Genomic DNA, 19,813 nt, shown 5'->3' with positions numbered 1-19,813 from the left:
TTTCCTCTGGACCTGATCTTAACAGCCATAATTCCATTATAGAGTAGAGGAATTTGAACAAATTCAATTTCCCCCCAGTTAACAATATTTCTTGTGTGCTGGGTCTACTGTGTATAAAAGCGACTGCCGGAGATGGTTCTGTCTCTTGCTAAAAGTTATAGGTCCAAAATCAAGCTTCAGTACAAATTATGCTGAACTTGAGGGCCTGCATCACAGTCCGTGACAAATAAACAAGGTACATTAAAAAAAAAGAGAACAGGACGGCAAATACTTATTTAACTGATTTGAAAGGGAACTCGTTTGTGCATAGCAAACCATGATGGAGAAGTTCATTTTTTAAATATATGAGCTAGTGATATGGTTTCTACTGCCAAAGATCCAACTGGAAGACCTCCTACTGACCTAGATATTCCACACGGTAGGATGAGAATGGCAGAGGCTGATTAAGAATAGGAATTATAGAATAATAGAGTTGGAAGGGACCTTGACAGCCAGCGCTGTCCGAAGACGTCTCCGTAGTCATGTGGCCAGCATGACTAAATGCCAAAGGCGCACGAAATGCTGTTACCTTCCCACCAAAGGTGGTCTCTATTTTTCTACTTGCATTTTTTATGTGCTTTCGAACTTCTAGGTTGGCAGAAGCTGGGACAAGTAACGGGAGCTCATAACGCGGCACTAGGGATTCGAACCGCTGAACTGCCAACCTTTTGATCGACAAACGCAGCATCTTAGCCGCTGAGCCACCACGTCCCTTATAGCACCTAGAATTCTCTAAATTTCCCATGATTCCCTGCAAGGCACCCAGTTGGGAAAGGCCAGCATAAATAATAAGCTTCTAAACCAGAAAAGAACCATTAATGTAATTATTCATCACCGTCACTGGTGAGATAAGCAAATGTTCTTACATTTCGGTGGAGACTTTACCATCTTCCAATTATTTTGTTGATTCTTTCACAACGAAGTCGAAATGTACAGATATTTGTTTTTCATAAGACCCTTATGAGACAACTGAAAATGCCATCAAAGAATCCACTCCCCCCTCTCCACATTTTTTCCATTGTTGAAGGGTACAGTGCTACCATAAGAAGCCAATTAGGCTAAGTCACAATTCAAAGGCTCCTGAAAGGCCCAAAGAATGCAGGGTGTGCTATATCCTTGCACGCATTCAACAAATACACATACACACATTGCTTAAGAGCAGTTGGAACATCCTTGGCTCCATTTACATTCTTTTCACTATATTCACTATGACATCTGATCCACTCATCGCTCAGACCTCTCTGGAGAAATTCCTTAAAACAAATATACACACAATTAAAATGGAAACGTTTGTTTTCCAAAAATGTTTGAAATACTTCAAAGTTTAAAAAAAACGTGCAATTTCTTTCTTTCTAAGATGGGGAAATGCTTTAGAAAGCAGCTGTTTGCCGTTATGTATTGTCTACCTCTGAATCTAAAAAAAGAAGAAGAAAAAAACCCCACAGAAAAACAAAAACATGGCTGTCTGATTCATACGTGCCGGCAACCAACTTTCTCCTTTTTTCTAAGAAGAAATTACAGGTAGCGTCCAACTTCTGTTGAGCACCACAGAAAAATTTATGTTGTTAAGTGAGGAATTTGTTAAGCGAGTTTTGCCCCATTTTATGACTTTTCTTGCCCCCGTTGTTAAGTGAAACACTGCAGTTGGTAAAATTAGTAACACAGCTGTTAAGTGAAGCTGGGTTGCCTATGGACTTTGCTTTTCAAAAGGCCGCAAAAGGGAATCATTGCAACCGTCACAAATGTAAGTGACTTGCCAAACATCTGAATTTGGACCAGAGAGATGCTGCAATGGTCATAAGTGTGAAGAACGGTCATATGACACTATTTTCAGTGCTGTTGTAACTTTGAATGGTCACTAAATGAACTGTTGTAAGTCAAGGACTACCTGTATACACAGGTAGTTGGACTGCTAATGTAACCCAACGATCCTGTGCTTTCTCACTCCTCCAAGCAGTTTTTAAAAAAGTAAATCAAGAGAAAAACTAAAATTTAATGCTCAAATAACCTCTTCAAGGGAAAGTTAGGAGTTGGCAAGTGAAGGACCTGGGAACCTGCCCCTTCTCAAAAACGACTTCACAAAATTAAATTACCCTAATGCAATTTCAAACATTTGCAATTCAGGAGATTTCTAAGATAACAGAAAACTAGGCCATCTCTCAGAGGACATCATGAACATTTGGCAATTGGTCACAAGATTATGGGGTTTTCATACAAGATATTTTGGTCATGAAAGGTTGGGGGGGAAGAATTTAGCAATTCTTCCCAATTTAGCAATAGCAATAGCACTTCGACTTATATCCCGCTTCACAGTGCTTTACAGTCCTCTCTAAGCGGTTTACAGAGTCAACATATCACCCTCAACAAACTAGGTCCTCACTTTACTGACCTCGGAAGGATGGAAGGCTGAGTCAACCCTGAGCCGGCGAGAATCGAACTGCCGGCAGTGGGCAGAGTTAGTCTGCAATACTGCATTCTAACCATTGCGCCACCACAGCTCTTTTGCCTTCTGCATCTGAAATGGTTGCTAGTCCAGTTGTACGTGTTTAAAATATAACCACATTTGGAAAGATTCATACAACTTTGCACTAACCCACATATTTACATTCTGTAATAAGCAACCTAGAACTAAGGAGAAATTTCCTGACAGTGAGAACAATTAATCAGTGGAACTACTTGCCTCCAGAAGTTGTGAATGCTCCAACACTGGAAGTTTTTAAGAAGGTGTTGGATAACCATTTGTCTGAAGTGGTGTAGGGTTTCCTGCCTAAGCAAGAGGTTGGACTAGAAAACCTCCAAGATCCCTTCCAACTCTATTATTCTATATGGTGCCTGGTTCTGTATGGCTCATAGCTCAGAGCTGTGTGGCTAATATCCCAATAAATAACTAAAAACCCACACACAACCAGGCACCACATAAATAGAACACGTGATTTGGGCATAGAATAGCCCAAGCACACATTCTGGTGTGAGAGAAATTCCCTGAGGATGGGCTCCAGGATGAGTCTGAAAGCTTGGAAGACTAAACCTATAGTCCCAATGGTTCTTGCAAAATCCTCTTCCTTCCCTGAACACAACATAACTATTCTTTGCAGACCTCTGGAAGAGCCACACTACAATATATGATCCACGAGCATTACCTACAGCTCTACAGTAAGTTCAAGCAGACTAAAACCTCTTACAGCCTTAGTAGGATGGGGACATGGTGATATTTGCAATCCCAAGGAAATTTAAAAAATCACTGCTTTAGGCCGGTAATACATCTAAATATCCACAACCAAAGATAACTCCTGTTCTGATTCACATCAGCAGGGGCTGTCAGAGAGAAAAGACACTCTTCAGCAGATCCAAGAAATAAGGTCAGCCAAACCATCTCTTGACAACATTGGACACAATCCCCTCTTGAGTTTCCAACTGTTTTCCACATTTTCCCGTATGTAAATATCCCCGTGTGTGATATTGAGTTACAGCATGTTTAGAGTACAGTGCAATGGGCCAAGAAGAAAAAATATATATATTCCCAGAAGACCTCATTCAAAACAGAAATGCTTTATTGAAGAACTAGAGGGTGTGGTAGCTTGGAATGAAGGCTTACGTATAGGGTTTAAAAAAAAATAAAAATAAAAATCAGATTTTCTTCTCTCCGAAAAGAAAATTCCTTTCGAAATTCTCCTAGGTTCAGAATTGGCCATCAGAGAGGAAAGATTACAGCAGGAGAAAAATGTATAAAGGCTTCTGGGGTTTTAAAAATTGATCTTTTTTAATGCAGTTGCTAGCTGTGGACCTGAGGAACTGTAGACCATGAGATGTGCTGTGTTGCCTATCCTAGCATGGCCTGTAGAAATTTGCTAAGGGTGTCAATTTCTTGAGATAAATAGCACTTGAATTTAGTGTGTATTGATGGCTGCTCGAGAGTAAAGACTCAAAAATGCCTTGGCATGTAGGTGTGGAATTCTGAATCATGTTCTCTCACCCGATGATATACAATTAAAAACCACAGAGATAAAGATATTGTGGATACTGATTTCATGTAGGAAAGTCATGTAGAATGTGATTCAAAGCCCTGGGATCAGGGGTGAAATCCAACAGGTTCTAACCGGTTGTGGAAAACCGGTAGCGGAAATTTTGAGCAGTTCGGAGAACCGGCAAATACCACCTTTCGCTGGCCCCAGAGTGGGGTGGGAATGGAGATTTTGCAATATCCTTCCCCCAGGAGTGGGGAGGGAATGGGGATGTTGCAGTATCCTTCCCCTGCCACGCCCACCAAGCCACGCCCACAGAAACGGTAGGGAAAAATTTTGGATTTCACCCCTGCCTGGGATTCTAAAATTTTGAAGTTCCCTGAGGTCTATATAAGAGAAGCTTCTTTGTTCCAAGAAAGAATGAAGGAAAGAAGGAAAGAGGAAGAAAGAGAGAGAAAGAGAGAAAGAAAAAGAGAGAGAGAGAGAGAGAGAGAGAGAGAGAGAGGGAAGGGGAGAGGGAGGGAGAGAGGGAGGGAGGGAGGGAAGAAGGAAGGAAGGAAGGAAGGAAGGAAGGAAGGAAGGAAGGAAGGAAGGAAGGAAGGAAGGAAGGAACCTTGGCCAAGAATCCCTGGTCATGAATGAGCTGCCAAACGCCTCTCTTGTTCATTTCTGGAAACAACCCAAAGCAAAGGTATTCATATGGAAGGTTTTATACTCTGCTTTATCTATTTTACCTGCTGGGGGCCATGCCTTGATGTACCCAGTACAATGGACCACAGCATATTGTGCTTCTCCTTCCTTCACTGGGCCCAGACCGTTTCTAAATAGAAAGCAGAGTAAAAAAATAAATAAATAACCATGTTTGTTTTTCAATCAAGACGATCCTTCAAATTTATTACCGCTACTCTCTGAATCCTCTTTTCATAGTTCAATCAGAGTGACTCCCTCTTTGAAGCAGAGATGTTTCCTATCTGGCCCAAGGTCCAAACTCAAGCGCTCCCTTACGTCAATCGGAAGCCACGGAAAGAGACTATAGAAGAAACTGGGTGAGTCACATACAGCATAAAGCCACAATTTATTTCTTCTGTAAGATCATTTGGAAGTCGGTGTTACTTTTAAAAGAAAATATTGCCAATAAACGGATGTCATTTCTCAAATCTTGCAGCAGAACAAAACATTTGGGATATGAAATCTGCAAATGAATATACGTGGAAAGAACCACGTATTGAAAAGAACAGCCACCAAATTTGTTGCAATATTTATATTCCCTTCTTGGTCTTCCCTATTTGAAATACAGCTAAGTATACACACATATATATATTTAAATGTTGCTTATAAATACACAGACATACTTCAACACATACACACATGCAAATGCACGCAGGCAGCCATTAAGCAGAAACGTGTGCAAACCACATGTATTTCCTTTAATTACATTCCCCATGAAATGTAATTAACAGGAAGAATGACAAATAATAAATCTTGTTTTGAGCACATTTTAAACCCTGCAATTTAAGAAAACAGATGCTCGTCTCCAACACTAAGAATAACTGTGGTTTAGTCCTTTGGTAAAAGGACACTGGTAACATTGGCCAAAGGGTTGGGGTGAGCATAGAACGAATCATTCTATGCTCACCCCAACCCTTTGGTCAATGTTTTAATTTGATGGGTCTGTTCAAATTCAACTAGCCCACTGGCACGTTTGCAGAATTCCTAAGAGTCCACGTGTCAAACATGAAGGCCTCCGCCATCATTGATCCCAAGGCCATTAAGAATGTGAACTGATGCTTTTGAGACTTATTTATTTATGTATTTATTGGTTCGATTTATATGCCGCCCTTCTCCGGAGACTCAGGGCGGCTTACAATGCGTTAAGCAATAGCCTTCATACTTTTGTATATACCTGCTTAGTAGGGCTTTTGCCCCCCACCCCCCATGGTGTTCTTTATTATACAAAGTCAGCGTATTGTCCCCATAATCCGGGTCCTCATTTTACCTACCTCGAAAGGATGGAAGGCTGAGTCAACCTTGAGCCTGGTGAGATTTGAACTTGCAGTAATTGCAGGCAGCTGGTGTTACTTAACAGCACTTTAGTCTGCTGCGCCACCAAGGCCCTTATCTTGTCAACCCAAGCATTGCCTATTACAGTGAGGGTTAACTTTTTGGTGCCGAGTGCCCAAAGCGCTCAGGTGTGCACGCTAATGTACGTGTGCATGCCAGAACCCTCAAAATGCAACGCGAGCAATCCCCGGGCATGCGACCTGCCCCTGGGAATGCGCATCACCCCCCCCGCCCCATGCCCTGTTTTGGCTTCCAGGTTGGTGCAAGAGGTTTTCCAGGCCCAAAATGGGGCACGGGGGGGGGGGGCTTGCGTGTGTCCCCACCCCATGTCCCATTTTGGCCTGGAAAGCCTCCTGCACCAACCTGGAAGCCAAAATACAGTGTGGGGGTGCTGCGTGAGCCCCCATGCCCTGTTTTGGGCCTGGAAAGCTTCTTGCACCAATCTGCACCCCTCCCCCATGCATGCGCATCCCCCATGCGCCCCACCCCCTGCATATGTGCTGCAGAGACCCAAACACCAGCTGGCTGGCAGGAGGCCCACTGTTCTGCCCCAGCTACGGACCCCAAAGAACGCAGCACACACAAAGTCTGTACAAACCTTAGTTTACTAAAATAAAATCAGGGTTTTTTTTTCAAACAAAGGCTGTTAATTAACTTTCTTAACAGCCTACAAGAATCCAAAGATAGTTACAATCTTACTATGGTTGGCAGAAAACCCAGAAGCAATTTGCAGTAAATCCAGATGCGAAGGAGAGTGAACGAAGTTGTTCCTTGCAAATTGCCTCAGTCGTCGTCCTTCCTTAAATAGGCTAAGGGAGTGGCCAATTAGCCCCAAGCCTTACTCTCGAGGAGACCTCCTCCTGAGGAGCCACTCCTGCCTTTTGGCAGCTCTGCGCGCCCGTGCATCGAGAAGTGGCTCCTCCTCTTCTTCCTCTTCACTTATGGGAGCTTCTGGAGGTTCTGAAGGCCCTGCCTGAATCCCCGCCTCTGGCACCACATCTTCTCCAGCCTCCTCATTGTCCGACTCGAGCGCCAGCTGCACAGGCTGCTGGCGTAGCACCACACCAGCCTCCTCGCTGTCGGAATCAGCCACCAGCCACACAGGCCGCGTACGGGCCACAACACCCACATGCATGCACAGTGGAGCTGGGCTGGGTCGACAGCTGGTGTGTCCATTGAGAGGGCTCTGCGTGGCACCTGTGGCATGCGTGCCATAGGTTCGCCATCACGGGCCTATTGTATAATAAGTCAACATTTTTCTAAGGGTCTTGGGTAATGACCTAACCAACTGATGGTTAGGCCAAAGAAGGAACAGAAAACACCAACCTGTATCTTTTCCTCATAGTTGTTATCCTGTTCAGAGGTAAATGATCCAACGGAGCATTTCCACATCTAGAAATGAAAACAGCATAAGACAAGTTAGCCATCCTACTTGATTGCAGGGAACAAACCACAACACAACAGAGTAACACAACTGCAGCCAGAAACCTTGGTAGTAAAGGCTTTTAAAGACCATGGGTTGATGTTTGCTTTGCTTTGTGTTCGCGTCGAAGTCACAACCTATTCTACAAAACAACTGAAGGCAAGAGAAGAAATAATGGATGGAAACTTATCAAAGAGAGATCCAACTTAGAACTAAGAAGAAGTAATCCAATTAATAGTGTCGTCTTAAAGCAGGTGGCTCTCTTTTTGTTGCTCTCTGGGCAAGGGGTTGGACTAGATAACCTACAAGGTCTCTTCTAACACCGTTAATCTGTATCTCTCTGTAGGCTGATCCAGAAGTCATTTTGTTGTAGCTTTACGTAATCACTGGAGGAGCGATACTAGCCAAAGATTAAAAACTCCAACCTTACAGAATACAGAAGAGCAGAATAACAGAATTGGAAGGGAACTTGGAGGTCTTCTAGTCCAATCAACTGCTCAAGCTGGAAACCTTATACCATTTCACACAAACGGTTTTCTAATCTCTTCTTAAAAACCTTCAGTGTTGGAGCGTTCACAACTTCTGGAGGCAAGTTTTTTTTAATTTGATTTATATGCCGCCCTTCTCTGGAGACTCAGGGCGGCTTACAGTGCGTTAAGCAATAGCCTTCATCCTTTTGTATATTTATACAAAGTCATCTTATTGCCCCCACAAACTGGGTCCTCAATTTACCTACTTTAGAAAGGATGGAAGGCTGAGTCAACCTTGAGCCTGGCAAGATTCGAACTTACTTTAATTGCAGACAGCTGGTGTTAAATTACAGTGCCTTGTCTGCAGAGCTATCCACTGATTAATTGTTCTAACTGTTAAGAAATTCCTCCTTAGTTCTAGGTTGCTTCTCTCCTTGATTAGTTTCCACCCTGTTGCTTCTTGTCCTGCCCTCAGGTGCTTTGGAGAATAGCTTGACTCCCTCTTCTTTGTGGCAGCCCCTGAGATATTGGAACACTACTATCATGTCTCCCCTAGTCCTTTTTTTCTTTAAACTAGACATACCCGGTTCTAGCAACCGTTCTTCATATGTTTGAGCCTCCAGTCCCCTAATCATCTTTACTGGAACGTCTAGTCCAATCTACCATTCAGGCAGGAAACCCTGCCTGAATGATTGGACAACCATTTCAGACAAACGGTTTATTTATTTTATTTATCAAATTTCTATACCACCCTACTCCCAAAGGACTCAGGGCGGTGAACAGCCAAGATAAAATACAGATAATACAAACATTAAAAATCCATTAAAATTATTAAATTTTTTGGCCAAAACAAATTTAAAACACCCAATTTATAAACAAATTAAACGATTTAAAAATTTAAAAGGGAGAGTTAGGCCAGGCCAGCCTGCTGAAATAAAAATGTTTTGAGAGCACGACGAAACGTGCGCAGATCCGGGATCCTCCGTATCTCCGGGGGGAGCTCGTTCCAGATGGTAGGTGCCCCCACAGAGAAGGCTCTCCACCTGGGGCCCGCCAGTCGACACTGTTTGGCCGACGGCACCCTGAGATTGGTTGTCCAATCTCTTCTTAAAAACCTCCAGTGTTGGAGCATCCACAACTTTATTGATTATTAACCGTCAGGTAGAGATTATTTTTCTCCATTTGAATAACAGAGTTGGAAGGGACCTTGTAGGTCATCTAGTCCAACCCCCTGCTCATGCAGGAAACCTATACTAGGGATTCGAACCGCCGAACTGCTGACCTTTCTGATCAACAAGCTCAGTGTCTTAGCCACTGAGCCACCTAGTCAGGCTAACCATTTGATGTAGGATTCCATGGTTATATGGATAAATCCACGTACTTACCAAACCAAAAGAATAATAATAATAATAATAAAAACATCTAAGAACAAAAATTTAAAAAAGGCAGCTGTTCTGACCATGGGGGGGTGCCAATCTATAGTAGCACCACAAACGTATTAGGCTAATTCAAGATGGTAAAATAAAATGCAATTTCAATTACATAAGCTCTTCTTTGGACAAAATGGTAAACAAAGCAAACTGAGGAGAGTCAAAGACGGCTGATGTCCAAATCATGTGGTCCATGTTTAGTGACAGCTTTAAGATGGGTATAAGAATCCCAAATATTTATTTTAGACCCAAAAATGGTTAAACCATAAGCCACAGGCCCAAGAGAGAAAGCTTAATTATTGCCATACGGTGAGGTTTTTTTAAAAAATAAAGTATTTAAAGACACCTAAAGTATTTCAAATTTGGAAAAATGAAGATATTCTCAAAACTTGCTCATGTGCCTAAAATTAGCTGGGTGATTAGTTATTTGTGTTCTTTCCCCTTATGAATAAAAAATGTGGTTTGTTATGAAACAGAAATAAGGCCACATTTCCATTCCGATCTTAGGTCTCAGAAATAATAATCTGAATAATAATGTAGTAGGATGACACAATGGATCACATTCCATAGTCAATCTGATGATTTCAAGTTCTGGTAAACACAACCAAGGAAAGGATGTGAGCGACTGACTCATAAGTTTCAAAAAAAAAAAACACAAGATCAGTGGTGGGTTGCAACCAATTCTGTCCGCTTCTTGCGAACCGGTAGTAAAAGCAGCGAGAAGCTCTGCCCACCTGCCCGGACGTCATAATGGAGGATCTGTGGGCGCTCCCGTTGAGAACCGGTAGTAAAGGTTAAGTAGAACCCACCCCTTCACAAGATGCAGGTTTATGGATATTATTAATGAAAACAAGCACCCGCTTTCTGAAAATTGCTAGTTTGCAATTGGGATCATTCTTTTCTGACAGTTGTAGCACTTATTTCTCCAAAGCACCTGAAGGCAGAATAAGAAGCAATGGGTGGAAACTAATCAAGGAGAAAAGCAACCTAGAACTAAGGAGAAATTTCCTGACCAGGGGGAGGGGCCCGTGTGTCCCCCCCCCCGCCCCATTTTGGCCTGGAAAGCCTCCTGCACCAACCTGGAAGCCAAAACAGGGTGTGGGGGTACCGCGTGAGCCCCCCCCCCGCTGCCCTGTTTTGGGCTTGGAAAGCTTTCTGCACCAATCTGCACCCCCCATGCATGCCCGCCGTGCATGCGCATCTCCCATGCACCCCCCCCTTGCACATGTGTGGCAGAGACCCAAAGACCAGCTGGCTGGCAGGAGGCACACATGCATGCACAGTGGAGCTGGGCTGGGGTGACAGCTGGCGTGCCAACAGAGAGGTCTCTGCGTGCCACTTGTGGCATGCGTGCCATAGGTTCGTCATCACGGGTATAGGATCTCATGCTTGAGGAGTGGGTTGAAGAGCCTTCTCTGTGGGGGCACCCGCCCTCTGGAATGAGCTACCCCCAGGGATACGACTGATCCCGGACTTCCGGACCTTCCACCGGGCCCTGAAGACTTTTTTATTTCAGCAAGCTGGGCTGGGTTAAAAAAAAAATTAATTGGTGAATTTTATGGGTAAGGGGTTTTTAAATTGGGGGAAGCCAAAGATAAATTTAATTTTGTTTTATACTATTTTAATGTTTATATTGCACGTTTTTTAATTTTGGCTATTCACCGCCCCGAGTCCTTCGGGAGAGGGGGGCGGTATAAAAATTTTAAAAATAAATAAATAAATTAGAAGATCCCTTCCAGCTCTGTTCTGATTGATTGATTGATTGATTGATTGATTGATTGATTGATTGAATGAATGAATGAATACCAGTGTGGTCAGTGGTGGGATTCAGCACCACTTTGGGAGAACCGGTTGTTAACTTTCTGAGCAGTTTGGTGAACTGGTTGTTGGAAGAAATCATTAGGGCAGAGAACCGATTGCTATATTATTTGAATCCCACCACTGAGTGTGGTGCAGTGGGTATTATTTTTTTATTTTTATTTTTATTTATTTTTTATTTATTTTTATATGCCGCCCTCCTCCGGAGACTCAGGGCGGCTTACAGTGCATTAAGCAATAGCCTTCATACTTTTTGTATATTTTATACAAAGTCAGCTTATTGCCCCCACAAACCGGGTCCTCATTTTACCCACCTTAGAAAGGATGGAAGGCTGAGTCGACCTTGAGCCTGGTGAGAATTGAACTCGCAGTAATTGCAGGCAGCTGGATGTTAAATGCTGCCTTAGTAGGAGGCATTAGCCTCCTACGCCACTCAGGCTCCTATTAAGGTACTGGGCTAAGAAGGGAGGTTCTAGTCTTCCCTTAAGGATGAAAGCAGGAATAGCATACCTCATTCTGCATATGAAGGAACGCCTGGATCCCATGCACATTCTCATTGAAGACTGTTGACCTTCCTTCTTGACCGTGCCAGTTTTCAAATCCAAAATCCTCCCTACGCAGTGGGAAGGGGAAGTGCAAATGAGAACAAGAAGGAAAAAAAGATGGATCACCAAGAAGGCAATTTGACTTAAGAGATCACAGCCTAAATTCAAATCATGTTACAGTGTTAGGAGTATAATATTTCAGAACTGTGTTATAGTTCCTTACAATACCGGCAGCAAGGAGGAAGGAATAACAGCAGAGTGGACCAATCCAGCAATTACAGTATCTTCATTAAGCCTTTCACATTAGCTAGTTTGCTGCACGTCTGAACTCACCCTGAAATGTACCAACAGTGCCTTGTTCTACAGTGGCTATAGCTGCACCCATTAGAAGCTCAGCAGTTGAATCTGGCATAAAAATGTGTGAATGCGTTACACAAATTCTAAGCAGAAGACAAGAGTTTCTGCCACTGAGGTTCCTAGGACAGGGATACCAATTTTTGTAGTAGGCATAGATTAAACCTGTGCCAATGTCTATGCAATCGTAATGACGTTTTGGTTTATTAATCGGAAAAAATAATCGGCCACAATGAAAGGAGAGGATTAAGTTTGGCAGATCCTTGATTTAAATCAATATATATCAGCCCAGGAGGCTCAAATAATGGTAAGTAAAACCACATTTAAACCAATAGAAGCTGTGAAGATTGATTGGAATGGAAGGATTTATAGTCTCTCGCAGCCATAAAATATACCGCGTATAGGAGAAACAAAGCATCCAATGAAAGCAAGCATACATTCTGAGAATTTGGACCCTGCCGCAACAGGACAATGAATTACAAACCTCGGCCATAAATCATCTAGTAAAGAAGGGGAAAAAACCTTCATGCTTGATGCTCACAGTTAAGTCACATACGGGAAAACGTATGTGATTCTTTCTTCCTTTGCTCCCAGTGCTGAGACAGTTATGAAAATTGTTCTAATTTGTTCTGCTTTTTCTGGCTTGGGATACCTTAATGAAGCAAACTGCCCACACTCGTATTTTTGACTCCTTACATCTTCACTTAGGAATGCTGTCGGAGATGTTTGAAAGATGATTAGCAGACGCCCGGTTCTCCTCCTGAATCACACACTGCACCATCCCAAATGGTCTTCTTTTCAGAGACGGCTCAGAAAGCGGGACCACACATGGATGACCTAACCCTCCAATCATTTGCGGGTACCCACTGCTGCGTCTGTCATGTGCAAGATGCAGATTTTTATGGACACAGCAATTCAAACTAATAATCCCTCAAACCAACAGACTATACTGGAAATCCCTAAATTCTCAAGATTAAGCAACGCATACAAAAGTTTAAAGGAAAGTATGCCTTTCCCATATTTTTTTTTCCAGTAAATTGTTCATTTTTCCCAAGTTTTCACCCTACCAGGATCTGTCTTATTCAAAAGGAAGAAATTAGGAAAACAAGGCCATAATTTGAACTTTGTCACCTCCGCAGCCTATTGCTTCCTGTGCCAAAAACCCTCAAAAAACGCTCGTTTATTCATCATTGCCCCATCACTTTCCCCACAAAATGATGAAATCAGGACCAAAGTTCACTGCCCATTTTTTTCATTCTCTCCCCCTCTCTTTTGCGATTCTCACTAAAGAAGTTGGTTCGACCCCCTAATTCAAAACTGCCCCTTTCCTTCCTTCCTTCCTTCCTTCCTTCCTTCCTTCCTTCCTTCCTTCCTTTCTTTCTTTCTTTCTTTGATCCTCAGATTCTATGGTACAGGTAGTCCTAGACTTATGACCACAATTGAGCTCAAAATTTATACTGCTAAGTGAGAAATTTGTTAAGTGAGTTTTGCTCCACTTTGTAACTTTTCTTGCCACATTGAATGAAAATCTTCTACAAGAACACATCTTCAGAAAATCCCAAGCATTTTCTGGCAATCATGATCTTCTTTTAACAACCCCATAATCCCTCGCAGGGTGGAGTATGGGCAACCAAATGGAGCTAGCAGAATGTTTACTAGCCAGATGCCCTTCCTGTCGCCAATGCGGAGTTTCGTACAGCAGATCTATTCTCATTGTGCCCAGAGAGAGAAATATCTTCCTCTACTTAGGATCGAACTCACAGCCTCCTGATTGTGAAGCAAGAGCTCCACCTCTAGGCCAGCGCACCACTCCCCAAGCATTTTCTGGCAATGTTGGAATGAAAATGTGCCTAAGGGCTAGAAATCAACTGTCCATGTTGTCCAAATTAAATTAAAAGAACTAATAACCAGCAGGACAATAGGAATTGTCCTGCATTTGGTAGGAAGCAAATGCATAGATCTGGTAGGAACAACTGGATGAAGTACTCCGGAAATAGGTTTCACAAATACCTCCCTTTAGGAAGAAAAAAAAAAGGAACACATTTACCTAGATTTTCCAAAATTTTGCAACTTGGCCCTGGTTCGCACAAACCCATGCACTTTGTTTCAAATAATGCATCAACCATTCAACCTGACTTCACATTCTCTGCCATCCAGGCTCTTATGCAAGTTGTTCAACAAACTATAACAAAAGCATCCTACACTACAGCAATGTTGTATAATGTCTTCAAAAAGGGAGACCCCAGCCTAGCTGAAAATTACAGACCAATCTCTTTATGTTGCATCACCGGCAAAGGCATGGAATCCATCATTAACCAATCCATTACCCTCCACTTAGAGACAAACAACCTACTCTCTAACAAACAATTTGGTTTCAGAAAAAACCTGTAATCTTCAACTCCTACCTACGTTGCAAAAACATATGGACTACATAACTCGATCAGGGCAAAGCAATAGACACAATTTACATAGACTTCTGTAAAGCCTTTGATTCAGTGGTACACAACAAACTACTTCTAAAACGAAAATCCTACGTTTATACTTATATCTGCTATCTAATACATGTTTGACAAATTAAAAAAAATGTGTGAATGCATCTCAGGGCAAGTCTACCTCTCAAACTAAGATCCATGCCCTTGTTTTTACTGCATCTTTTTTCGGTTGGGGGGGAGAACCCCAACCAAGTTGAGCAGCTACAGAAGACTTGCACAAATGTAGCCACAGTCTCACTAAGACAGAGGTAAATCTTGATATCCTTAAATGCCCCTGTGCACTCATTCTTATGCTCCCTGCTGTTGCCTTATACAAGAGAAATTCAGTTTGACTTGGATAAGATAATAACAACAATCCCACTCCCCATGAAAAAAGATTCTACTCCAAGAAAAATATTCCACAGGCTATTTGGGAAAAACAACAGGAAACAGAATTTAAAAAAAAAAAAAAACCCACCGGAAGAATCTTGGTAGACTCTAAACTATTTCTCCTTTGTTTTAATATAGAGAAACGAGGAACCTGCAAAGTAATGGTGTAGAAAAGTAAACGATGAAGAACCTAATGAAAAACATAAGCAACTACAAAACTATCCGATGCTGTTTTAATCACAATAAATTGGAATGTGGTTCCAAATTCTCTGGCAATGAGGCTTACTAATACAGGGCTGTTTTTGTGACTAATACTCTCGTAACCTTCAAAAACAACTTCCTGTTAGGCTTCCATAAAAGCATGGCAGAGAGAGAGGCCATCAACCACAAATGATGATCAAGGTTTTCTCCAATTATGAAACTAATACGGTTCCTGAAAGTTTTCCTCCCCACCATGAATGAGGTTGTTTTTCTCAGGCTGCTTGAAAATTACTTCAGACTTTCTTGGGACAATGCCTTCTAGCTGGCTTTGTGAGCTGATGCTTGGCACTGTACTTGCTGTTTTGCCTTGTTATCGCTCCATCACTCTCCAATCCTCATGATTATCCAGCCTTCTAATTTGGGAAAGTCTCACTAGAGAAGTTCTTGGAAGAACTTCTCCTCTCCTCTCCTCTCCTCTCCTCTCCTCTCCTCTCCTTTCTTCCCCTCCCCTCCCCTCCCCTCTTCGCTGGAGAACCCAACAATCAAGTAAACAATACCCCAATCAAGAAATTGCCAAACAAGCCAACAGAAAACAGCCCAACCAAAGAATCTCTAAGACCTCTCCTCTCCTCTCCTCTCCTCTCTTCCCCTCCCCTCCCCTCCCCTCTTCGCTGGAGAACCCAACAATCAAGTAAACAATACCCCAATCAAGAAATTGCCAAACAAGCCAACAGAAAACAGCCCAACCAAAGAATCTCTAAGACCTCTCCTCTCCTCTCCTCCCCTCCCCTCCCCTCCCCTCCCCTCCCCTCCCCTCTCCCCTCTTCATTGGAGAACCCAACAATCAAGTAAACAATACCCCAATCAAGAAATTGCCAAACAAGCCAACAGAAAACAGCCCAACCAAAGAACCTCTCCTCTCCTCTCCTCTCCTCTCCTCTCCCCTCTTCATTGGAGAACCCAATCAAGAAATTGCCAAACAAGCCAACAGAAAACAGCCCAACCAAAGAACCTCTAAGACCTCTCCTCTCCTCTCCTCCCCTCCCTCCTCTCCCTCCCCTCCTCTCCCCTCTTCATTGGAGAACCCAACAATCAAGTAAACAATACCCCAATCAAGAAACTGTTAAACAGCCCAACCAAAGAAATCTCTAAGACCATCCAGACCAACACTGACAGGGCAACACACTAGAACCGTGATGGCAAACCTATGGCATGGGTGCCACAAGTGGCACACGGAGCCATATCTGTGGGCATGCGAGTATTGCCCTAGCTCAGCTGCAGTGCGCATGTGCGCACCGGCCAGCTAATTTTAGGGCCTTCCGGGCCCAGCGGAGGGGCCTCTAGAGAGCCTCCGTGTGTGTGTGTGGAAGGTTGTTTTCACCCTCCCCAGGCTCCAAGAAAGCCTCTGGAGCCTGGGGAGGGTGAAAAAACAGGCCTACCAGGCCCACCAGTAACCTTTTTGCCGTCGCGTGCCAAAAGCGGGGGGAGTGTGGGGGTAGGGTGGGGCACGGGGGCATTGAATTATGGGTGTGGGCACATACATGTGTGACCTCCCCCCACGCTCCCCACACTTTTGGCATGCGATGGCAAAAAGGTTAGACATCACTGCACTAGACCATAACTGAGAGAAACCCCATTCCTTGCTAGCACTGATAATGTTATCTAGTTTGGGTAATGAAACGTTTGCAAGAAAACAACCAAGTTCAGAGAGCACTGAAGATCCCTCAGAAGTTCTTTTATCAAGTGCTCCCTTGAGTTGTAAATGAACATTTAAGAAGTCAGGGAATTTGCAAGTCTTAGACAGAATGACTATCTGCTTATGCTACCTCTCACCGATGCTCATATGCACATGAGCATTATATAAGTCGCTTTGAAGGATCTGAAGTCTTTCAGAGTCAGTTTTTACCAGTTGTGCCAATATGATCTATCCAATAAAATTGTCCTTTGCGGAATCTATCTGCCTTGGAGTTCTGCTTTCTGTGGGTGCATTATTTGGAATGCTGACAGCTACAAGGAAAGCATGGGTCAAAAACATAAAAACAAAAAAGAAATGTGAATGCAAGTACCAGAATTCAGGGATATTTATGGATCCCACTGTAGACAGCTCTGCTAAAGGACAACAACAATAGACTTCATTTTAGGTCACGTTCAGAAGGCAAAAAAGAGAAGAGAAGAATGGGGAATTCACTGGCATGACCTGTGACGTTTGCTTTTGAGTAATTCCATGTGGAGCCCCACCCTTTAAGAAAGATGCAATCTGGAATAATCCAAAGGAAGCATAGCAAGGATGATCAGGAGATTAGAAATTAAGACTTTAGAAGAGAGTTGAAAGAATTGGAAATGTTTCGCCTTGAGAAAATAATTTAATTCGGAGGAATGGGAAAAAAAGTAATGTGATACGTTTTGAAGGAAGAAAGTCCAACCTTTCATGTGGAAGAAAGTCAAAACTTGATTTCTATTACATTTATTCCCATCAAAGCTCCCAGTTTGTATGTCCCAAAAAACGGAAGACGGATGCCAGCATCTGAAGCTGGTTTTCACTTAGGAGATGTTAGGGCAAATCTGGCTTCAAAAGTCACAGGAAGCTCTTGCTTCCTGGTTAGTTTCTGGTTTGCTGTGCCCAACATTTCCTAGCTTGTTGCCTTCCTTATCGAGTGCATCAAGACAGATAAATTGCATATGAATCAAAAGTCAGAATTTCAGCCATTCTGAATTATCCTTGCCTTCAAACCAGGGGTGAAATCCAGCAGGTTCTGACAGGTTCTGGAGAACCGGTAGTGGAAATTTTGAGTAGTTCGGAGAACCGGCAAATACCACCTCTGGCTGGCCACAGAGTGGGGTGGGAATGGAGATTTTGCAATATCCTTCCCTCAGGAGTGGGAAGGGAATGGGGATTTTGCAGTATCCTTCCCCTGGAGTGGGGTGGGAATGGAGATTTTGCAGTATCCTTCCCCTGCCACGCCCACAGAACCGGTAGTAAAATAAATTTGGATTTCACCACTGCTTCAAACACACAATCTTAGTGCGTTCTTAGCAAAATGAATTTTGTTTTAAGCTTAGCAAATTGCATGGCGTCAATAGTAGTTTACATAACAAACCATGGCTTTTTACTGTAAGAGTACCCAGTCATAAAAGCTCTTAGCAGACATCCTTTAAAGATAAACAAGATAATACTTTATTCCGTTTTTTTCAAAGGACAAAATGATTTCTAAATTTCTAACTCCGGGGCTATTTATTCAAAAGTGACTCAAGAGTGTTAAAAGTTCTCGCATCCTCTCTTTGGTCTGATGTCACTTTGCTACAGCACTGTTTTGCTGATTAATCCATCTTCCATTTGCACATAGACAATCTGACTCCTTCCACATCTGGATTCCCTCTGGGTGTGCAAACTTTGCTTGCTAACAACATTCCTTGCAACCGGACATCGAACTAAAGCCGCATACAGCTGCTGAAGCTATCAACATCTGCAGATCTGATGGCTTCTGAAAGGCAGACTTGTTTTTTGCTGGTCTTAATCTCTGCAAACTCCCTACTGTTTTACAAGACTCCGTTTCTAGTATTACAGTAGACTGATTTCTGTGCAAAACTCGTGTCCTTTAATTCAATAAAAGGCAGTTAATCAAAATAAGCCGATCCCTGCTCTGTCACTCTTTCCATTATAATGTAAGCGTATTTCCTGTTATGGTTCCTTACGAAATCACAGTGCAAATGAGAGGATGCAATCGTGCTCACATGCCAAATAAAATAAGATCCACTGAATCTGCTTAGTCATGTTTTTCGGTTACACAATAAGAAAAAAAAGCAGGGATTGTTTCAGCCCCCTGATCATCTGTTTTGCTTTTAACCTTTCAACTATTTCTCAGAGGAGAAATGCAAGCCATAAACTTGATTAGGGAAGATTTCATTCCTCATCCCTCCCTCCGCACCCCCCAAAACCACATTGTTTTCCTTCAAAAAGTTAAGCCAAATGACAAATGTTATATCCCCTAATATGAATTAGAATTCCTTTTCTTTATCACAAAACAAGCGATTGACATTAGCATCTTGCACGTTAAAATGCATGCACATGGCTCTTCTGCTTTGTAAAGGCATGGAAGAAGTAGAATCTGCAAAGCTATTAAGTAGATAGTCTTTGGTATAAAGCTTTGCCTTTATCTTTTTATGTATGTTGTGTCCTCCTGTTTTTATATCTATATCTATCTATCTATCTATCTATCTATCTATCTATCTATCTATCTTATCTTATCTTATCTTATCTTATCTTATCACCTCATCTCATCTTATCATCTTATCCAACATCTTCTTAAAAACCTCCAGTGTTGGAGCATTCACAACTTCTGGAGGCAAGTTCTTCCACTGATTTAATTGTTCTAACTGTCAGGAAATTTCTCCTTAGTTCCAAGTTGCTTCTCTCCTTGATTAGTTGCCACCCATTGCTTCTTGTCCTGCCCTCAGGTGCTTTGGAGAACAGCTTGACTCCCTCTTCTTTGTGGCATCCCCTGAGATATTGGAAGACTGCTATCATGTCTCCCCTAGTCCTTCTTTTCATTAAAGTAGACATACGCAGTTCCTGCAACCGTTCTTCATATGTTTTATGGATCTTGTAATCCAAATGCATTTAGACTGAGTGGGTTGGGGGTGCCTCAGGG

The 19,813-nt window shown here is 42.6% G+C and overlaps 1 protein-coding gene across 1 annotated transcript in view; it reads right to left on the bottom strand.

Annotated features, from left to right (window-relative positions):
- ARNT2 (aryl hydrocarbon receptor nuclear translocator 2) overlaps nt 1-19,813 on the bottom strand; it is an 86,396-nt gene that overhangs the window by 38,379 nt on the left and 28,204 nt on the right. Inside the window, exons 6-8 of the mRNA XM_070953921.1 lie at nt 11,714-11,816; nt 7,389-7,454; nt 4,736-4,821 (exon numbers count right to left, since the gene is read on the bottom strand). Of these exons, the coding sequence (XP_070810022.1) occupies nt 4,736-4,821; nt 7,389-7,454; nt 11,714-11,816 (255 nt within the window). The remainder of the gene's footprint in view (nt 1-4,735; nt 4,822-7,388; nt 7,455-11,713; nt 11,817-19,813) is intronic.

The sequence above is a fragment of the Pituophis catenifer genome, unplaced genomic scaffold, assembly GCF_029215685.1.
Source record: "Pituophis catenifer annectens isolate HBS135680 unplaced genomic scaffold, rPitCat1.0.hap2 SCAF_14, whole genome shotgun sequence".
Classification (NCBI taxonomy): Eukaryota; Metazoa; Chordata; class Lepidosauria; order Squamata; family Colubridae; genus Pituophis; species Pituophis catenifer.
Note: the sequence above shows the minus strand (reverse complement) of the source record. Positions and strands in the feature narration are given on the sequence as shown.